At 44.1% G+C, this 16,501-nt stretch overlaps 1 protein-coding gene across 1 annotated transcript in view; it reads right to left on the bottom strand.

Moving 5' to 3' along the window:
* Positions 378–16,501, bottom strand: part of NTSR1 (neurotensin receptor 1) — a 50,698-nt gene continuing 34,574 nt past the window's right edge. The window contains exons 3-4 of the mRNA XM_021416876.1: positions 8,374–8,464; positions 378–6,021 (exon numbers count right to left, since the gene is read on the bottom strand). Coding sequence (XP_021272551.1) covers positions 5,772–6,021; positions 8,374–8,464 — 341 coding nt within the window. The 3' untranslated portion in view covers positions 378–5,771. The remainder of the gene's footprint in view (positions 6,022–8,373; positions 8,465–16,501) is intronic.

Raw genomic sequence — 16,501 nt, 5'->3', positions numbered from 1 at the left:
TCAGAAAACAGCAGGACTCTTGCAGTGCCAGCGGGATCTCAGCACAGCAGCTGTCTCGCTGCAGCGCAGGTCTGTCTTGAAGGCTGGAAGATCTCCACTCCCATCCCTCAGGCTTGTCACACTCTCAGAGACCTGGGGTTCAGCTGGAGGGAGCTGGCTGTTCTCTGTTGCTGCTCCTAACACCGCAGCAGGGTGAGCTGTGAACCGGCATAGACTCTCTTTGCTTTTACCAGATCTCAGGAGATTTCACAGGGCTGGAGCACAGCCAGCAGCCTGTTCTGGTGAGCAGGGTGTGTGACCCAGGCACGGCCACCACCAGATGGAAGAAAATCAACCCAAGCCTTAAATTTGGATATTTATTTCTTAGGTTCAATTAATGACAAAATAAAATAAAATAAAATACCATACAGTACAAAGGCTAATATCAGGAAGTAACCACTTCATTACAGTTTGATCAGTAAACACAGTTATCAATAATAGCATGTTGCATCAAAAGAGTGTTTCCCATTGCTGTACAAAAGGATTTCACACCCTTTTCCTTCCCTTTGTCACAGAAAATCTTACAAAGGAGACGCTGACACACTTTGAACATTCATTTTTTTTTCCCATTGCACAACAGGCCACAGAAAATAAAGCACATCAACATTTTGTAGTTCAGAAAAAAAAAAAAGGTGCACTTTAAGAAATGTTTGCCATAAATACAGTATGTGCAGGACTACCAGGTGGCACAGCTGGGGAAGGACTCTTGATCACAAAGCCAGGACACAGCACCATGAATTTTGGCAACTTCTGTTTCCCTACTCATTGAGTACGAACCGAAAGCAGAAGTCATTCATCTGCAATTTAAAGAATCAGACAGAGCTCCAGCAGATAAAGCTTTGTTTAAACAGCTACCGAACAACACAACCAGGAAGATATCAGACTAACACTCAACGCGTTGCACAGGAAAACTCCAGCACTTCAGCCCCCACTGAGGGCATGCACAAATGGTAGCTGCACAGATGCTCAGCTCAAGTCCACAACACAAGCTGTCCGCAGCAATAGCAGACTTTTATTTCACTGAATGTTTGATGCTGTAAATGCAAAGATCCTGTGATTGTTGTGTTTCTAGCACGTGTCCTGCTAACCCTCCTCACCAGTTTTTCCATTTTAGTTTTCTTCTTTACGGGCGCAATCACTGAAGCGAGATTTCATGCGCTTTACAAAAAGACAAGCTCAGCAGAGCGTTCAGACACCGCTGCGTGTGGGGCCTGCGGTGAGAAAGTCCTGTCTGGGGGAAATTTCTGAACAGCATAATGACTTTGGAAATCTCATTTCACACACTGCCAAATAGACGGCCCTGACATGAAGACTGTGAAGGTAAACGAAACCTCAACAGTATATTTGAAGAGGTCACTTGATGAACTCTCCTCAGATGGGGATCACTCTGAATCCATCTGGCAGCGCTTCACATCTGTGGGTTCAACAGATTTTTTTTTAGTCGAAACAAACAGTTTGAAACACTTACAGGAAATTTGCATAGATTAACAGCACGCTGCATGAATGCTCACCCCTCTGCCCCAACAGAGAATTCAGACAAGACGGGAATAAAAAGACGTGAGGAAGCATTTTGTTTAATGGCAAAAGCCAATTATGCTCCACTAGGTTTAAAGCTAAACCCTGCTGGGTTAGCAGTTCAATCATTGTTGAGAGGCATGAAAGAAAACCATGCCCTAGGTAAATACTTGGCATTTAGTACCTTTTTCTTCACAAGAATACCATGCTTTTCTTTACAAAACCACAGGGTCTTATAGGGACTTATCCTCACTTCTTTGAGCTCAGGGAAACTAAAACTCTATTTTGAGTACGGCAAAACTAGGCGAAGAGGGGAAAGAGGATGAAATCAGCTGTAACTTCCACTTCTCAACTCAGGTAATCAGATTTGCCCAATGGAAGAGGTAGCTTTGAGCTGCAATCCCAAGTTAAGGCCATAGACTCTGGCCTGCTCCCACTCTGTTCTGCAGGAACAGAGCTTTAGAAGCTGGCAAACTGCTCGGATAAATCTCCCATTGCAGGCAGCTCTTCAGGACTTGAGCAGTCCAACAAACGCTGCAGAAAAACTTTATGATAATTCATTTTCGCTCTAGCTTGTTACCATTTTCATGTCAAATCAAAAATAAACCCACCACCTTCACAGAGCCGTGATCAAAAGTTCCGTGAGCTGCCCGTGTATCTCAGCGATAAAAATCAAAGCCAAACATCTTATGTGAGACTATTTTTGTACAGTGTTTCCTAAGATAACCAAGCACATTTCAGCAGGTTGGTGTTAATAACATTAAACATTTCAAAAGTGAATATTGAAAAGCAACTGAGATACATAGGATGTTAAATCCTAATGAAAGTCAAAGCAACACACAGTTACAGCTTCCATGGGAGGTTTCAGAAACCACCTCAGAGCTGTAGACTCTATTTAGAAGTGCAGTTAAAAGTTGGGTCCTCTCCGGAACTATTTAAAGGTTGTCTTGCCTGGAACGCCAACACTAAGTGTGTGGCATTAAGAGTCTCTGCCTCTGCTCATCATACCTGGACTTTGCTAGTGCAGGAGGAGTGAGAGCAGTGGAGATGATTGGCTTCATAAGGTCTGCTATGGACGTTGTCCATGAGTTATTTATTTTGTTTGCAGCTCACCTTCTTCAGTCAGCTGGAAGCTGTCAGGCTGCCACAAGTGCTGCGTCCCTGCTGTGCCTGTGCAAATCTGCATCTCCTTAGGACTGCTGCTCTCAGCTACAGTCCCCTACAAACGTCATAAAAGTTTGACTGAGCTGTAATGGACAGGTGTTAGATGAAGGTAGCAATGGTGAATAAACCAAGAATATACAGGTTTCTACATGGTTCTGCTATTCTTATGTGTTTTACATAGCCCATGATGCAGGATGTACTGATCCTCTATAGCTTCTTCTTCCAATCTGCTTCTTCTTCCCATCTCCAAGTTATTTCTAACACACACACAGTGATAACATTTGCTGGTTCCTCACAAATTTCCTTGCAAAGAGAAGCCAGTCTCCTCTGTCCTCTTCCTTTTTCTGTGTGTGTGTCCCTTTACCATTTTTCCTTGTCAAAGAGGAATCAACTGCACATGAGCAACAAAAGTGCTTTGTCAGTTGTAAACTCTGCCCTCAGTTTTCTACAACCAGGGCGAGAAATCAAGAGAAGGCATGACAGGACAGAGCCTGTAGTTTGGCGGAATCAGAAGGAACTACAGCCCAACCGATTTCTGTTTTGAGCCCTTTCCTTTGGAGTAGTTCTGTAGTAGGCATTGAAATAGTCTCCTATCCCTGCTAGGTGTGGTTGGAGGCCATGGCTGGCGGCAGGCAGATGTACTGTGCAGCTAGCTCTATACAACTGCCAGTTATAAATGCCTCAGGAGCAGAGAGCTGTCACTCACAACGAACAGCAAAAGCCCCAGAGGTGTTTTCTCTATATGTCCTGAGCCCAGCAGGGCCTAACTCATGAGATGCTGCTGGTACTGGACATATCAGGAACTGATCTGCATTGCTGAGGACACTGTGGAGATCTGCAGGCTCACACAGCTGCCCATGGCAGCAGAACCACATGTCCAGCATTGAGACTAGTCCTATGTTCTGTGAGTGCTCAGTAGTTGCAGAGTGGCAGGGGATAGGCAAAGCTGGAAAGCTGAATGGAGCCAAGGGTCACTTCTAGTTTGTCATCATAAAGAAGCAAGCCCCCTCTGCTAATGACACATGCAAGTGTGCAGGGATTTGCAAAGAGCCTCCTTTCACCAGAGCTCCCCCTAGAACTCTCTTTACACAGAATCTCTTCGTTTCTGTGCTTTTGAACAGGAACCATCCGCCTTTCCTTTCCCACAGCCATTCTGAGCAGCAGACATGAACAGCAATGTCTGTCACCAACAGAGAATAACCCTTCTCACAGCAACTGTGGATAAGACTAAAACCTAACCTTATCACCAACGCTCTCCAGTCTGCCCCTTGCCCCGACGTGCCTCGCCTCTATTTTACAGTATGTTTGAATTCCTGCTAATGGTTTGTGACTGCATCACTTTGTAAAGGCCAGACCTTTAACAAAATGCATGGTTTCCCTGATAGGATGTGTTTGGCTCACCTTTGTGTGAGCATAATTGGCTGTTGAGGAATGCCTCTGGCAAGGAGAATGTGAGCAGGGACAGCTTTGATTTACTTTCTGCCTTGGTGTGAAGGGGGACATAAGGTCACTAACAGCAAAATCACAGCACAGGTTGCACAAGATGATGGGTTGGTTCCCAGGTTCATGCAGGTCACCATCTGGTGCTGTGACAGCAGGGAAAGCCCTTTAGCTTGTCCCAGAGGCCCTTGATTTCTGGTGCCAAAGGCTCTTGGGCAATTTGTTACATCTCATAGCTGGCTGTTAGAGGTGGAACAATATAAGAAAAATCATCATGCTACTTATCCCGGCCATCTGAGAAATTTCAAATTCAAAGCAATAATCAAGGGGAAAAATAGGGGGAAAAGAACATACATGTTATGTCCTCTTACTTTGATCCTGATTTTTGTTCAGAACACGCTCATAGTCAGGATTCAGCATAACCTTGACTGAGCCAAACTGTCTGATTTGCTGTAAATATGTCTCAGCCCTGTTCCTCTGACTTGTTAAAAGAAAGTTGTTTTAGAGCTAAGACTCCCCAGCTTAGACCTTGTGTTCTTCATTTGCATTATCTATTTGAAGATTTGTATGTACAGATCAGTTGCCAACAGTTTTGGTATCAAAAATAAATGAAAGCTAGAAAAAGAGGCCCCACTGCCTACAGCCAGTAGCCTATGAGATGTCAGCTCGTGAAAATAATGGGAAAAATCTGAAAGTCCTACAGAACTGGGCTGGTTGCTCTTGTATCAGCAGGCTGGAGCCCTCAGCAGCCTGCTGTTTTCTCACCTCTTTAATGCAGGCCAGCTAACTGCTTTCCCTGGCAAAAGAAACAGAATTCGGCTGTGTGGCGTAAGTAAGATTTTCCATTTCTGTTCTTTTTCAACACTCCAGCTGGGCACAGTTTCTACATTCTTGACTTTGCCAGAGACTCTGTTACTTACAGGTGTTGCAATACCAATACCAGAGAGTGGGGCTCCCTGTGCCAGGCACTACGCATGTCCTAAAGTGAAAGATGATCCCAGTTCCCCCAGGCTATCCTCACCCTATTCTAAGTAAGGCATCATCTGTTGGTATTTAAGTTCAAGGAGCCATCATGGCTCTCTTGAGCACCCAGGTCATATTCGTAAGAATTCAGAAGTAATTTTAAAACAACCATCTGACTCCCTGAGTTTTCACTCCTTGCTCAGTGAGTATCCCATAGATGAGCATGTCCATTTGCCAAAAACAACCCTTTCATTTTGAAACTGCTTTCTCCTCCTTAGACTCTGCTCAGTGCCACCAATAGGCATGATCTCAAACCTTCGGATGTGAACATGGCGTCTCTGCATTGAGAGAAGGATGAAATACAGTATGAAGTAGCCTAAATTTAACATATATTGGCATCCCAGTTAACACTGTACCTGGATTTACGCCAGACTGAACTTACAAATCGTGTAGACATCACTCACAGGAGGCAAGGCCAATGCTTTAAAATAACCTCAAAGTTACTGGCAGAATGAAGCCTATTTCTCCAACAAAAATGACTTTGCTAAACACGCTTTGTGTTACATGAATTCGGAGACCATGCATGAAAGTCACAGAGGCCTCTCTCAAGTTTAGACTCCACGAAATGCATTTCTCTTCCTCCTTTGGCTTCAGTATGTAGTTTCCCTTGTGACCTGGCTGGAAAAAGTGTGGTTGCTGGAGATGCTGTTGGATTTCCTGGTGAAGGCAAGTCGTCTTTTCTTCTTCCTCCATGGCAGGCACACAAGCGTGAGCGTAGAAAGGAAGATCTGTCGGAAATTTGCTGACACCAGGTTGTATAGGATGGGGTTGATTGCCGAACTGACGTAGAAGAGCACATTTGTCAGCATGTAGAAGTAGTGGTAGAAGTTGAAAAGGAAACTGGAAGAACAGATGAAAGATAGAATTCTAAGTAGAGTGTGGAGAATTGAAATAATTCAAAGTCACAAGTGTGAGGAACACATGAGTTTTTCTTGTTGCTAACCTTTCTCTGTTAAGGATGTGATCTTGCCAGTGAGAGTCAGTGCAGGCACCCTTTGGAATCAGCTGAGACCGGGCAAGTGTAGGTCAAATGCCTTTACAAAGGTCTTGCCCCAGTCACTACCCGTTAGAAACTCATTTATGCTCTGGGACTGGATGGGATTTTTGCCTTGTGTTCATTTTTTCTTCGAAAATAGACTTGCTTGAAATTGAGAAACCAGATGGAAATTTGCTTCTGTGTAATGCATATACATTAGTTTGACTTTTCTGGCTGCAGTTCTGGTATACAGAGCCTGCAGGAGAGCCAAGATCATGTAACAGATGCAGATATCTCCTCCCCTGGGTAGTGAGAGCTGCATCAACTCATTCAGTGGGTCCCTGGGTTGGGATTTGCCTGTACTCTGGGATGGTGTTTTCAACTCTGGGGGCAAGCTGGTAATAGTATGCTTTTGGAACGTATCCTTGCCATCACAAGATGATGTTTTCAACTAGAATGTTTAGCTTTATTTTTTTTTCCTTTTGGAAATATCTTTCCTTGGGAAAACTGAGATCATCAGCTCTGGGCTGGTAAAGGGTTTATAAACAACGTAGATCTCATTTTCAGGAAGATGTTCCCCAGGTTCATTAATCTCAGTGGAAACCGCAGACCTTTTTGTTAGTCTGAGCACTGTCTAACAAAAGATAAATAGACGAGTGCTGGAGTACATCACTAGCTCCCCACGGCCCCCTCAGTGATGCCAAGTACCGTGTGGCCCATCCAGCTCTTACAAGCTGAGTTTCTCAATGTAGTTGTGAAAAAATTAGCTTAGCAAAGATTTCTTCAGGGGCAGACACATGCATTTATAAACAATTATGTTGAGCTGCTGCAAGCTCTTGATTAGCTTCCATATAGATCGTTCACCATTCATAATATGCCTGTGAATTCAACATTTTCCTAAAGTCACTCACAGCTTTTAAAAGAACAAGAAGAACAAAAAAAGTGAATGCAACCAGAATGCATAAATTCACACTAACTGCTAGCAGAATTCTCTACCTCTTTGGCTCAAAGCAAAAACAGTCACTACATAATTGATTGCTGCTTTAAGTGCTTTACATATAGGAAAGCAAATAAGAAACAACAGTTTGCCCCATCGTGTGCCTAGAGCTCTGTTTTCATGACCAAAGATTTTGGCTGTCACTATGGATGGATGTACAATTCCATTCAGCAAACTGCTGTATGATAAATTACTATTATTTATGCTTGGAGTTTATGAAATTTTCTTGTCTCGTTGTTGCTCTGCCTTTTTGGTATCGTAGATTTTTTTCTTTTCCTGTTCATTGCAGTAAGCAGACCAAGACCCAGAGAGAACGGGGGCATAATGCTGTGGGAGGAGAGAGACATCGTACACCAAGAGCCTCTTACATTATCGCGCTCTCTCAGGTTACCTGGGTTTAGATCCCTAGGCAGTGTTAGCTCTATGCATATTTAAAATGAATAATCAGTTCTGTAGCTGCCTTGCCAAGGAACCGGGCCTGACGCAGCAGAGAAGCTGCAAGTAGCTGTTTGTGAGCCTTTGCCCATCTGTGAATACCAGAGCTGTGCTCAGCGTAGGTGTGCAACTGCGTGTAGGTATGCATCCCTACACTGTCTGTGAGTCTGGACATCTTCTAATCAGTGAAAACTGCTACTGGTTAATTTTGTTGCACTCCTTGTAAAACCCAGTGAATATTCTACCCCAGACTCTGAGCATCCCAGTTATTTTCCTGTTTGCGAAATCTCTCCTGTCACTAAGGAAATGTGGCACTGTGCAACTAAATTGGGTGTTGACAGGAGCTGCTCCATCTCAGGGCTGGTGATCGATATCTCCACCATAGAGACAGCAATCCCCTTTGGATGCATGAACCCCTCTGCCAAATATCGTTTCATCAAGAGCTGTCAGAGGTGAATATCCACTGCCGTTGTCAACAGAGATGATGCTGTGGCTGTAGCCACAGACAGAAGGGCTGCTGATGCATTCTGGTTCAAACTAAGGCTTCCTTCAGCTACACCTGGGGGAGTTAGATCACAAAGCAACGGCTCTTAATTTGGCTGATAATCACGATAAGAAATCCAGAAGGAAAAACAACACAACAATTAGGAGGTGGAGGCCTTACCTCCTTTTCTCTCCACTCCCCACCTCTATCCCCAGTCTGCTGGTGCCCAGCGCTGAGCTCCAGCCTGGCCCTGTGCCCCATCCCAGCATAGGGAGATCTGCTCCCCAGATCACGACTCACTCTGTCCAGTGGTTGGAGGGGACGTAGCAAAACATGAGGCGCCGGATGTGGTAAGGGAGCCAACAGACCACGAAGGCAATCACCACCGCACCTGCAAGGCATGAAAGAAGCCCGTTACTTTTTGTGAGAAGTTCTTCCTCAAGGTGAAAAGGGACCTGTCTATGTGGGTGTTTATCACTGTAAACTTCTTTCTTAAAGGCCCACTTTGTTCACATCTTGCTGCCGTGGAAGATATTAATAGCCCTGAGGGACAAACAGCCAGAAAATTTCTATAAAAACAAGAATAACAGAAATAATAGAAAAAATAGCTATAAGCTAGGGACAGAGAAATTAGGAACAAAAGAAGATGTAACAGTGATAAGGGACAGCTGATGCCTGCATCAGATGGAAAAATGAAATCAGACTGTATTTGCACCTACCCTTGCATTTTATGCCCTTATGGCACTGGGAGTTCTGTCTACAATACTCACAGAGGTAGTTAGTGTGCATTTTTCATCCAGGTAGACAGGGAAGCAGGGACAAAGTAATCTCATTAGTTTGTTACGTGGAGCCACTGGCCGCAGTCCCCACAGTGCTGGGGATCATTAAACGGCCTCGGGAGCTGTTTTCTGGTGGCAGAGCTTGTCCTTTTATTCTACATTTCTGCAATACCTGAGACCATGATTACAAGATGTGTGGGTCTGGACATTTCCATAATAAAAATCATAAGTTAAAAAGAGGAGGACGATGTATATATTTTCCTTTCAAGATTCTAGCCAAGGAATGTCAAACAATGAAAAACAATGTGAAAAAGAGAATGTAACAACTCTGAAGGATAAAAGCTCTGCTGGTGCTGAGCAATCATCAGTCGAAATTAAAGAGCAGATATATCAGGCAATCAAGAGAAAGATTTGTTTCCTTTTGTAATATGTATTTCAACCTCTGTATGAAATGACAACGTTCTGGCAGAATCCCAGCAGGAAATAAAGAAATCTCAGTTAAAACATAACATAATAAAAGCCAAGAAGAAAATTAAGACTAAATAAAATAATTATGTTAATTTTTTTTTATCCCAAATTTGCTCTACAGACAGTAAGGGCCTCATCACTCTTGTCCTTTACGTGACCTGTAAGGACTAGGAAGCAGCAATGCTCTCTCGCCAAGCTATGTACCACCAGTGCAATGTGGATTTGGAGGCTGCTTTTCCTTCAGCCTTCAGATTGAAAATATTTAGACAGCTATGCCCCAAATTCAACTGCTCTCATCCCACAGGGTGAGAGGAGAGATGCAGATGACGAGCATCTCTCGAAAAACAGAGTCCATGGGGAGCAAGGCCGGCTGCAGCTGCACCTCCCCATCACTGTCATGCAGCTCAGAGGCACAGTGGAGGCTCTGGTAAATTGACCCCCTCAATGGGGCAAGAAATTTGGTAATTCCTGGTGTCCAGATCTGTACTCACAGCTTTATTTCAATCGCATGGGTTATCTCATTTATTACGCACATCGTTATCAACGGAGATGGCTAAATTATTTTGGAATCGGTCTGTGTGATGTACGAAAGCAGGAACGCAGCAGAAGTCATTTATTCAGTAAAATTTTAAACATCTGAAAGAATATGTTTTGGAAAGGAGGCAAGAGGGGCTGGTTTTATTCTCTCATCTAACTGAATTCATTATTTCATTCTGAGTATTTTTTGGCTGCTATATGGTCATTGTGATCCCAGATGAAATTCAACTCTATGGGGTCTGCAACTCTTCAGCAGTCTAAAAGACACCACCAAGTGGATGAAATTGACCTGCATCATATCCAAATATTTTGCAGAAACCTACATGCATTGACAGGTCCCAGGTGTTGCCTCAGCGTGCAGCTCCTCAGGCCCTGCAGGGCCTGGATTCTTTCTAAAGCCAACTGTAATGGTCCTGCACATCTGCCCATTAAATCTCCCAACATGTTAATTGAAAGTGTTTTCCTCCTTGTAAAGGAGCTCTGTTTCTGTGGCTCAGACAGTGCTGTGCCACATAGCACAGAGGCAGGGGTCTATACCAACAAAAACACACGCTCAGAGAAATAACCACCTGACCTTAGCAAACAGTTAGTCAATTAAATAATCTGTGGTAATTCTGTAATATCTCAAGCAGTCATTCTGCAATTAGAACTGTATTAAACACATGGCTAAGTGCAACGGAGGCACTTAAGGGCTGATTTTGAAATCCTGTCTGGGCAGTGTGCTGTGAGGCTCTGTGCAGCACGGGTTAGGAGGCCCTGACCTGCATTTGTCACCCTTAACCCTGATGTATCAAGGGCAGTGTTGCTGCCAAAACGATTTTTTATTACTGGTATAGGCTCCTAGAGCCTATTCTCCATCATCTGAGGCTTCACACGGATTTCTTTGGTGTTGGAAAATGGGGCAGGACAGCTTGGTGAAGCTGATAACCACATGGGGAAGGATTCAAAACAAGCCACAGTGAGCCTTCCTTTACCTTCTAAATCAAACTCGTAATTTAAAAATGTAAACCTGAATTGCTGCATCCTGTGATTTTCTATTTTGTCTTGTGGCTCAATTCCCTGCCTGTTTAAACAGCATCCCAAGAAGGGCAGGAGGAGCAAGCCCATGTATCACACAGCAAGTCCTCAGAGGGAAACAAAAATCATGAGCGACATCTTCTTCATGGTGCAAGAGAAGATTAAACTGTGCCAATCTTGATTTTCAGACTAAACTGGATGTGGAAGCAAGCCAGGAAGCTCAATTTTATTAGATTGCACTGAGTATTTTATTCCACCATGTGTATATTCTGTGGTTGTGGCTGGGAGGTGGCTATCTTCCAGGGCCAATGTCTCAATAATTTGCCAATGTGCATGTAGTACATTACCTGCACATGGGCCCTGGCAGTGCCAGGTGGACAGAGAGAAGAGAGACTCTGCTCAGAGAAGCTTAAATCCAGCTTTCCTCAATAGCTTTGTTCAGACAATTTTGGCCAATTTGTTTCTTTTTCTTTGTGTTCAAAAGGGAGCTGAAAAACAGACAGCATGTCATGAGTTTGGAGCAAAGACAGGAGCTGTCTGGGTCTGGGCGGACTAAGCAGAGCAAAACCTCTCATCCTTTTCTGAGTTTCAGCATATCAACAGCTGTTCATCTCCAGTGCTGCTCACGGAATGCACGCTCCGGCCGGTATTGAATAAAGTATAAAGCAGGGTAATGGAGCTCATTAATTTGCATTAATGTTGGTTTCTAGAGAAGCAGTCCCTGCGTATTCAAAGCCCTGGGGGCATTATATGCTTATTTAGCTGATGTCATTACAACAGAATCTATCACAACGGGGAACAAGTGTCACCGTGCACTTTGATATGAGAGATGGAGGAAGTTGGGCCAAGTGTAGATGCAGCTGGCAGTGCCTGGCTAAACCTCGAGGCACTGTTTATGCAAAATGATGCAGTACCTGACAGGTTGTCGGCAATATTTACACCAGAAGGCCCCAAACTAGGGGTTGTGGCACTTACAATGTGAGTAGGAGCCTAGTAAAAGTAAAACTGCGTGTGCTGGTATTTGGGTCACAAGGCTGTAGAAGAAAGCATTTCCATAAAAGTCGATGACTATCAGCAGAGTGTGGAGACCACCAGTATGCACCAGTAGTTCCCAGGAGAGTAAAACATGGAGAAACTGGAAACAGAAGGGGCCTGGGGAGCCCTCAGCTCCTTCAGAAACTGCTGAAGACACATAGCATTTGCTGGGTGCAATCCTCCTGTTCTCTTGTACATGTTACAGAGCAGCGTAGTCATAAGTTTTGACTACTTAATTTCCATTCTCAGAAGCCAGAGATCTGCTTTTATTTTCCTGTATTATTTGCAGACAGCAGAGTGAATAGAAAAACCTTTTCAGCACAAAAAACCCCCAAAGTGTTGCACTCTGCCTGTATTCTCCAGACTTGATTTTCAGCGGATTCAGCTGACAGATTTGAAAATGAATGTGAATTCCCGGCCCTGCTCACACTGGGCAGCATGATTAAAACATCCGCTGGCACCAGCGAGACCTGGTTTCATCCAAAAGGAGCAAGGCAGAATATGAAGGTTAAAAGCCAACCAAAGAACGGGGCTCAGCAAGCAGCACATCCCTGCCAACACACTGCAAACCAGGGGCTCTTCCCAAGTTCCCTTTTAAGATAATTAGTCTTTGTGAAATGAAAGATGTTGCTAGATTCAATCTAAGCTTCATTTGTGTCATTCCCCCCAGGGATGTCAGGGTGTTTGGAGGAGAAGCAAGAAGAAAAAGAAATTCTCCCCTTTGACGGATAGATGAGGTCTCTAGTCTTCTCCTCGCCTCATTTAATACTCTTTCTACTCACTACAATCAGGTATAACCCAAGGTGACATCCTTTGCAGCCCCCTTCTTCACTGTCTGTCCTCCTGAGTCTTACATGTCCTTTATTCCTCCCTGAGCAGTTTCTGCTTGCTGGGGGATCCTGGCACTGCATTTGCTGCATGCTTCTGAAGTCACAGAGGCCTGGCCAGATTTCATGTCTAATAAATGCATCAGTTAGCTTTTTAAACACTCATACAGAGAGGACCCAATACCTGGAAAATCTGCTTGCCGAGCTTGGCCAGAGCTAGGGTTGTTTTCAGAGATGCAGCCGTGGGAGCCTGAATTCCCATAGCCCAGGAGCCCAAATCCCTGCAGACATGCCCAGCAGCTGCAGAACTGGCTGACAGATCTTCCTCTCCCAACAGGCGCAGCTGGGCTGCATCTCTGCCCCTCAGAGGCTGTTTACAGAGTGCTCTGTACAACTCTCTTTATGTCACTTGGCAGGCTCTAAAGTAAACCTCGACGTACAAACACCTCCAAGAAACATATACAGCTGTTACGTGGCTCATCTATCCTCCTGAATTTCAGTGTGACACTTCAGCTGTTAAGCACAACTTCTATCCGTGCTTAACGTCAATGGAGTCTTGCTGAACTCCACTTGCAGCCACTCTGATTTTTGTTAGGGATACAAACTGTCATGAACTTAGTTCCTTTCTTGCAAGCGAAGCGATTCATGGACAAATCTGATTTCCTTAGAGCAAGGGAATTAGGAAAGACAAGTCTTAAAGGAGCAGACTTTCAGACTGTGGTTCTTCTGTAGACCTCTGTGGCTGAAAAGTATTTGCGATTTGTTCCTCCTGTTTGTGGGACAGTTACACTACATCTCATAGCATTATTCTCCTCACACTGGTAGCTCAAACTTGGAACATCTGAAAAGAGAAATGGACAAACTCTTCAGCACTTTTATTCCAGAGGGAGATTATTCACACACAAAGTAATGAAAGACGTAGGATGCAAGGATGCTTCATTAATACTTGGCATTTGCCTGGCATTACTTGAAGAAATGTAGAGGCTCCAGAACCATAATTTTAGCATTCTCAGACTTTCAGTAAAAAAATATGGTGTGACTTCATCTCCTAAAAACTATCATACTGAGGCATCAACCAGCCAAATGTGGGAGGCCGAAGGATATTCTTTCAGTTCTTTAAACCTCTCTAAATTCTTCATAATTGCTTCAGTTAAGCAGCTTCTGTAACAGAGCAAATGCTACCTGTTCACGTTTTAATGAGCTTAGAGCCAGCATCCGCCCAGGGATGCACGATGCCTGCCCTTGATGTCCATCACTTTGCTTTGGCGTTGTTGTCATTACTTGGCTGTGCCCTTCACTAACTCCTCCTTCCCATTCCCTGGATGTGGCAGTTGTGGAGGCAGGGAGGGCTGCTCCGAGAACAGGGACTGCTCTCTGCAGTTACTGGTTGGGCTGCAGGCTGTTGCTTTGATGGAGGGAATCAGTCCGTGTCACAGAACTGTCCCCTTTCAAGAAGAGATGTTGGCCAAAAAGTGCTTCCAGACTGAGCCAAGTTCAAATATATCACTAGAAAGACTTATATTGGATGCGGTATGCAATAGTCTGGGCAGCATGTACAAGGTCTTATCTGCTGAAAGCTGCTTATAATGAAGGGTGTGTATCTGCATGTGTTTTTGAGAATTAGTGTATAGTTCAGGTTTATTTAGGCAGCTTCCTTCCTTATCAAATGACTGGTGTGTCGGGATATGTAAGTGGCAGGCTCACCCTTCCATGCAGCACCACGTAGTGCCTAAGGGACTTGGCTGCACAGCACTGCTACAGTGCAAGCGAGGAATAACAATAACCACACAAGTAAAAAACAAAAAAACCAACAAAGAAATCATACAAAAAATGGAGGTGGCTTATTTTGGAGGCACGGAAGAAATACTGGATAGCTAAAGGAGGGCAAAAAATCTCTTTATGGAGGTATTTTTAGCAGCAGCACTGGTCAGACGTGACCCAGTTATCCTCACAAAGGACCTGGAAAGCCACCAGTTCCTGCAGCTCTCGGAGTGTGGATCCTCACACCTACAGAAAGCTGACAGCAGAGAGGGAATTACAATCAGAAATCAGATGCTTAATGAATTAATGAACTGGCTCACAGGAAGCAGGGCTGACATGTTCCTCGATCCTGATCTCCCTAATTGTTTTGTACATGACCGGAGTCAGACAGAGCCAAGAAAAAACATGCAACTAGCAAAGAGGAGGAAAGTGATGCTGTGGACTTTGAATGAAGCTGCTGGCCTGACAATTTCAGATCCTATTTTAATGTAAATAAGTACAAACTTGGTAGACCTGGAAGAAGGAAGGAAAGTGTTTGCTACTCTGATCTCATCAAACTCTGCACACCATTAACTGCAAAAATGTGTTTTCATAAGCACTAGTTTTATGTGTTCTGAAACATTTCACCCTTAAAACATAACCAGGCTTTCCGTATTTCATGCCAAAGTTTACCTTTGGAAATGGAAAATACTTTGATCCTCATAAAGTCTGATTTTGTGCCAACAGCTTTATTAGTGTGGACAAGTGCCATTTTTCTTTTCCCACTGTCTTCCATCAGGCTGGGTAGATGATTCTGGCTGCCATGGGGCCCAGCACAAATCATACGTATCCTTGTAGAAAGAAGGGCTGCCATCAGTGCCTAGGAGTTAACCCGGACCCATTGGTGAGGGATGCTCTTCCACTGTAGGGAGTGGGATTTATGGTGGGTTCTCTAGGGCCTGGATTTCCTTCCCTGTGCAAAAGGTGGCCTTGGCCAAAGCACTGCAGCCACCAAGAGCCTTGCCATGAAAAGCAGCAGCTGGAAGGCTTCCAGCTAACCAGCTCTCACCACCTCATGTGCATGAGGGTCCTCACAGTGTAAGACCAGAACTGACATATTTTAATGGATTTTTTTTTAGGGCGCTCTTTTCTGAACTGCTTTTGCTTTATCATCTGTCAGTTTAAGCTACCAGATTCTTCGGTTTTTCCTCAGATTGCTTAATTAAGGCATCCAGAATTTCACAGCACCGCTCGGTTCCTGGGTGCAGGATCTTTTATTTTACCTTTGTCTGAACCAAAGCTCTGAGAAAAAAAAAAAAGGAAGGGAATAAAGCCACATATTTGAGGCTTAAGTTGCTGCTGATGGAGTCATTAAAATGCTGAGCCAGTTTTGCTTTTGAACTCATTCAAAAGCTCTTCCTCAGAGAGCCTGTGTGTGAGAGCAGGTCTATTCTTTAGCTTTACATATCGGCAAGCAAAGGCAAAAGAAAAGGATTATTTGTTACCAGTCTAATTGTGGTTGTTTGGAAGAAGAATAAAATATTGAGTCTCTTTCTGTCTTCATCCAGGGAGATCACAATTCTGCCTCATTTCTCTGTGATGTTAATTCTCATCCATCAGTTGATAAACGGCCATTTGTGCTCGCAGCTATAAATGTTGTTTGAGAGACCGCAGTAATTATGAGTACAAAGGTGAACCCCTTATTGCATGTGAAATACGGATAGAGGCATTTTCAATAACTGGGCTTAGGAATTCATCCAAAACATGTTTGCAGCCACTTTGAGGCCCGCAAAATTTAATAAAAATCCTCTGTGAAGCTTTTTTTTTTTTTAATTTCTACTGCACTCTAATACTCTAATTTGGCTGGGGACAGACTGCAATGTCTTTGGTGTGATACCATGAATAGCTCGGCCAAAGTTTGCAAAACACGAGATGCAAAATCTGGCAGGAAGCAGACAAAATGCAACTCATGGAGAGGTGCACACGTGTCCCTTGGGAACCCTGCTGAGGTGACAGTGGGACCTT

Source organism: Numida meleagris, chromosome 19 (assembly GCF_002078875.1).
Source record: "Numida meleagris isolate 19003 breed g44 Domestic line chromosome 19, NumMel1.0, whole genome shotgun sequence".
Taxonomy (NCBI): domain Eukaryota; kingdom Metazoa; phylum Chordata; class Aves; order Galliformes; family Numididae; genus Numida; species Numida meleagris.
The sequence above is the reverse complement of the archived record's forward strand: the minus strand, read 5'-3'. Positions and strand labels throughout refer to the sequence as shown.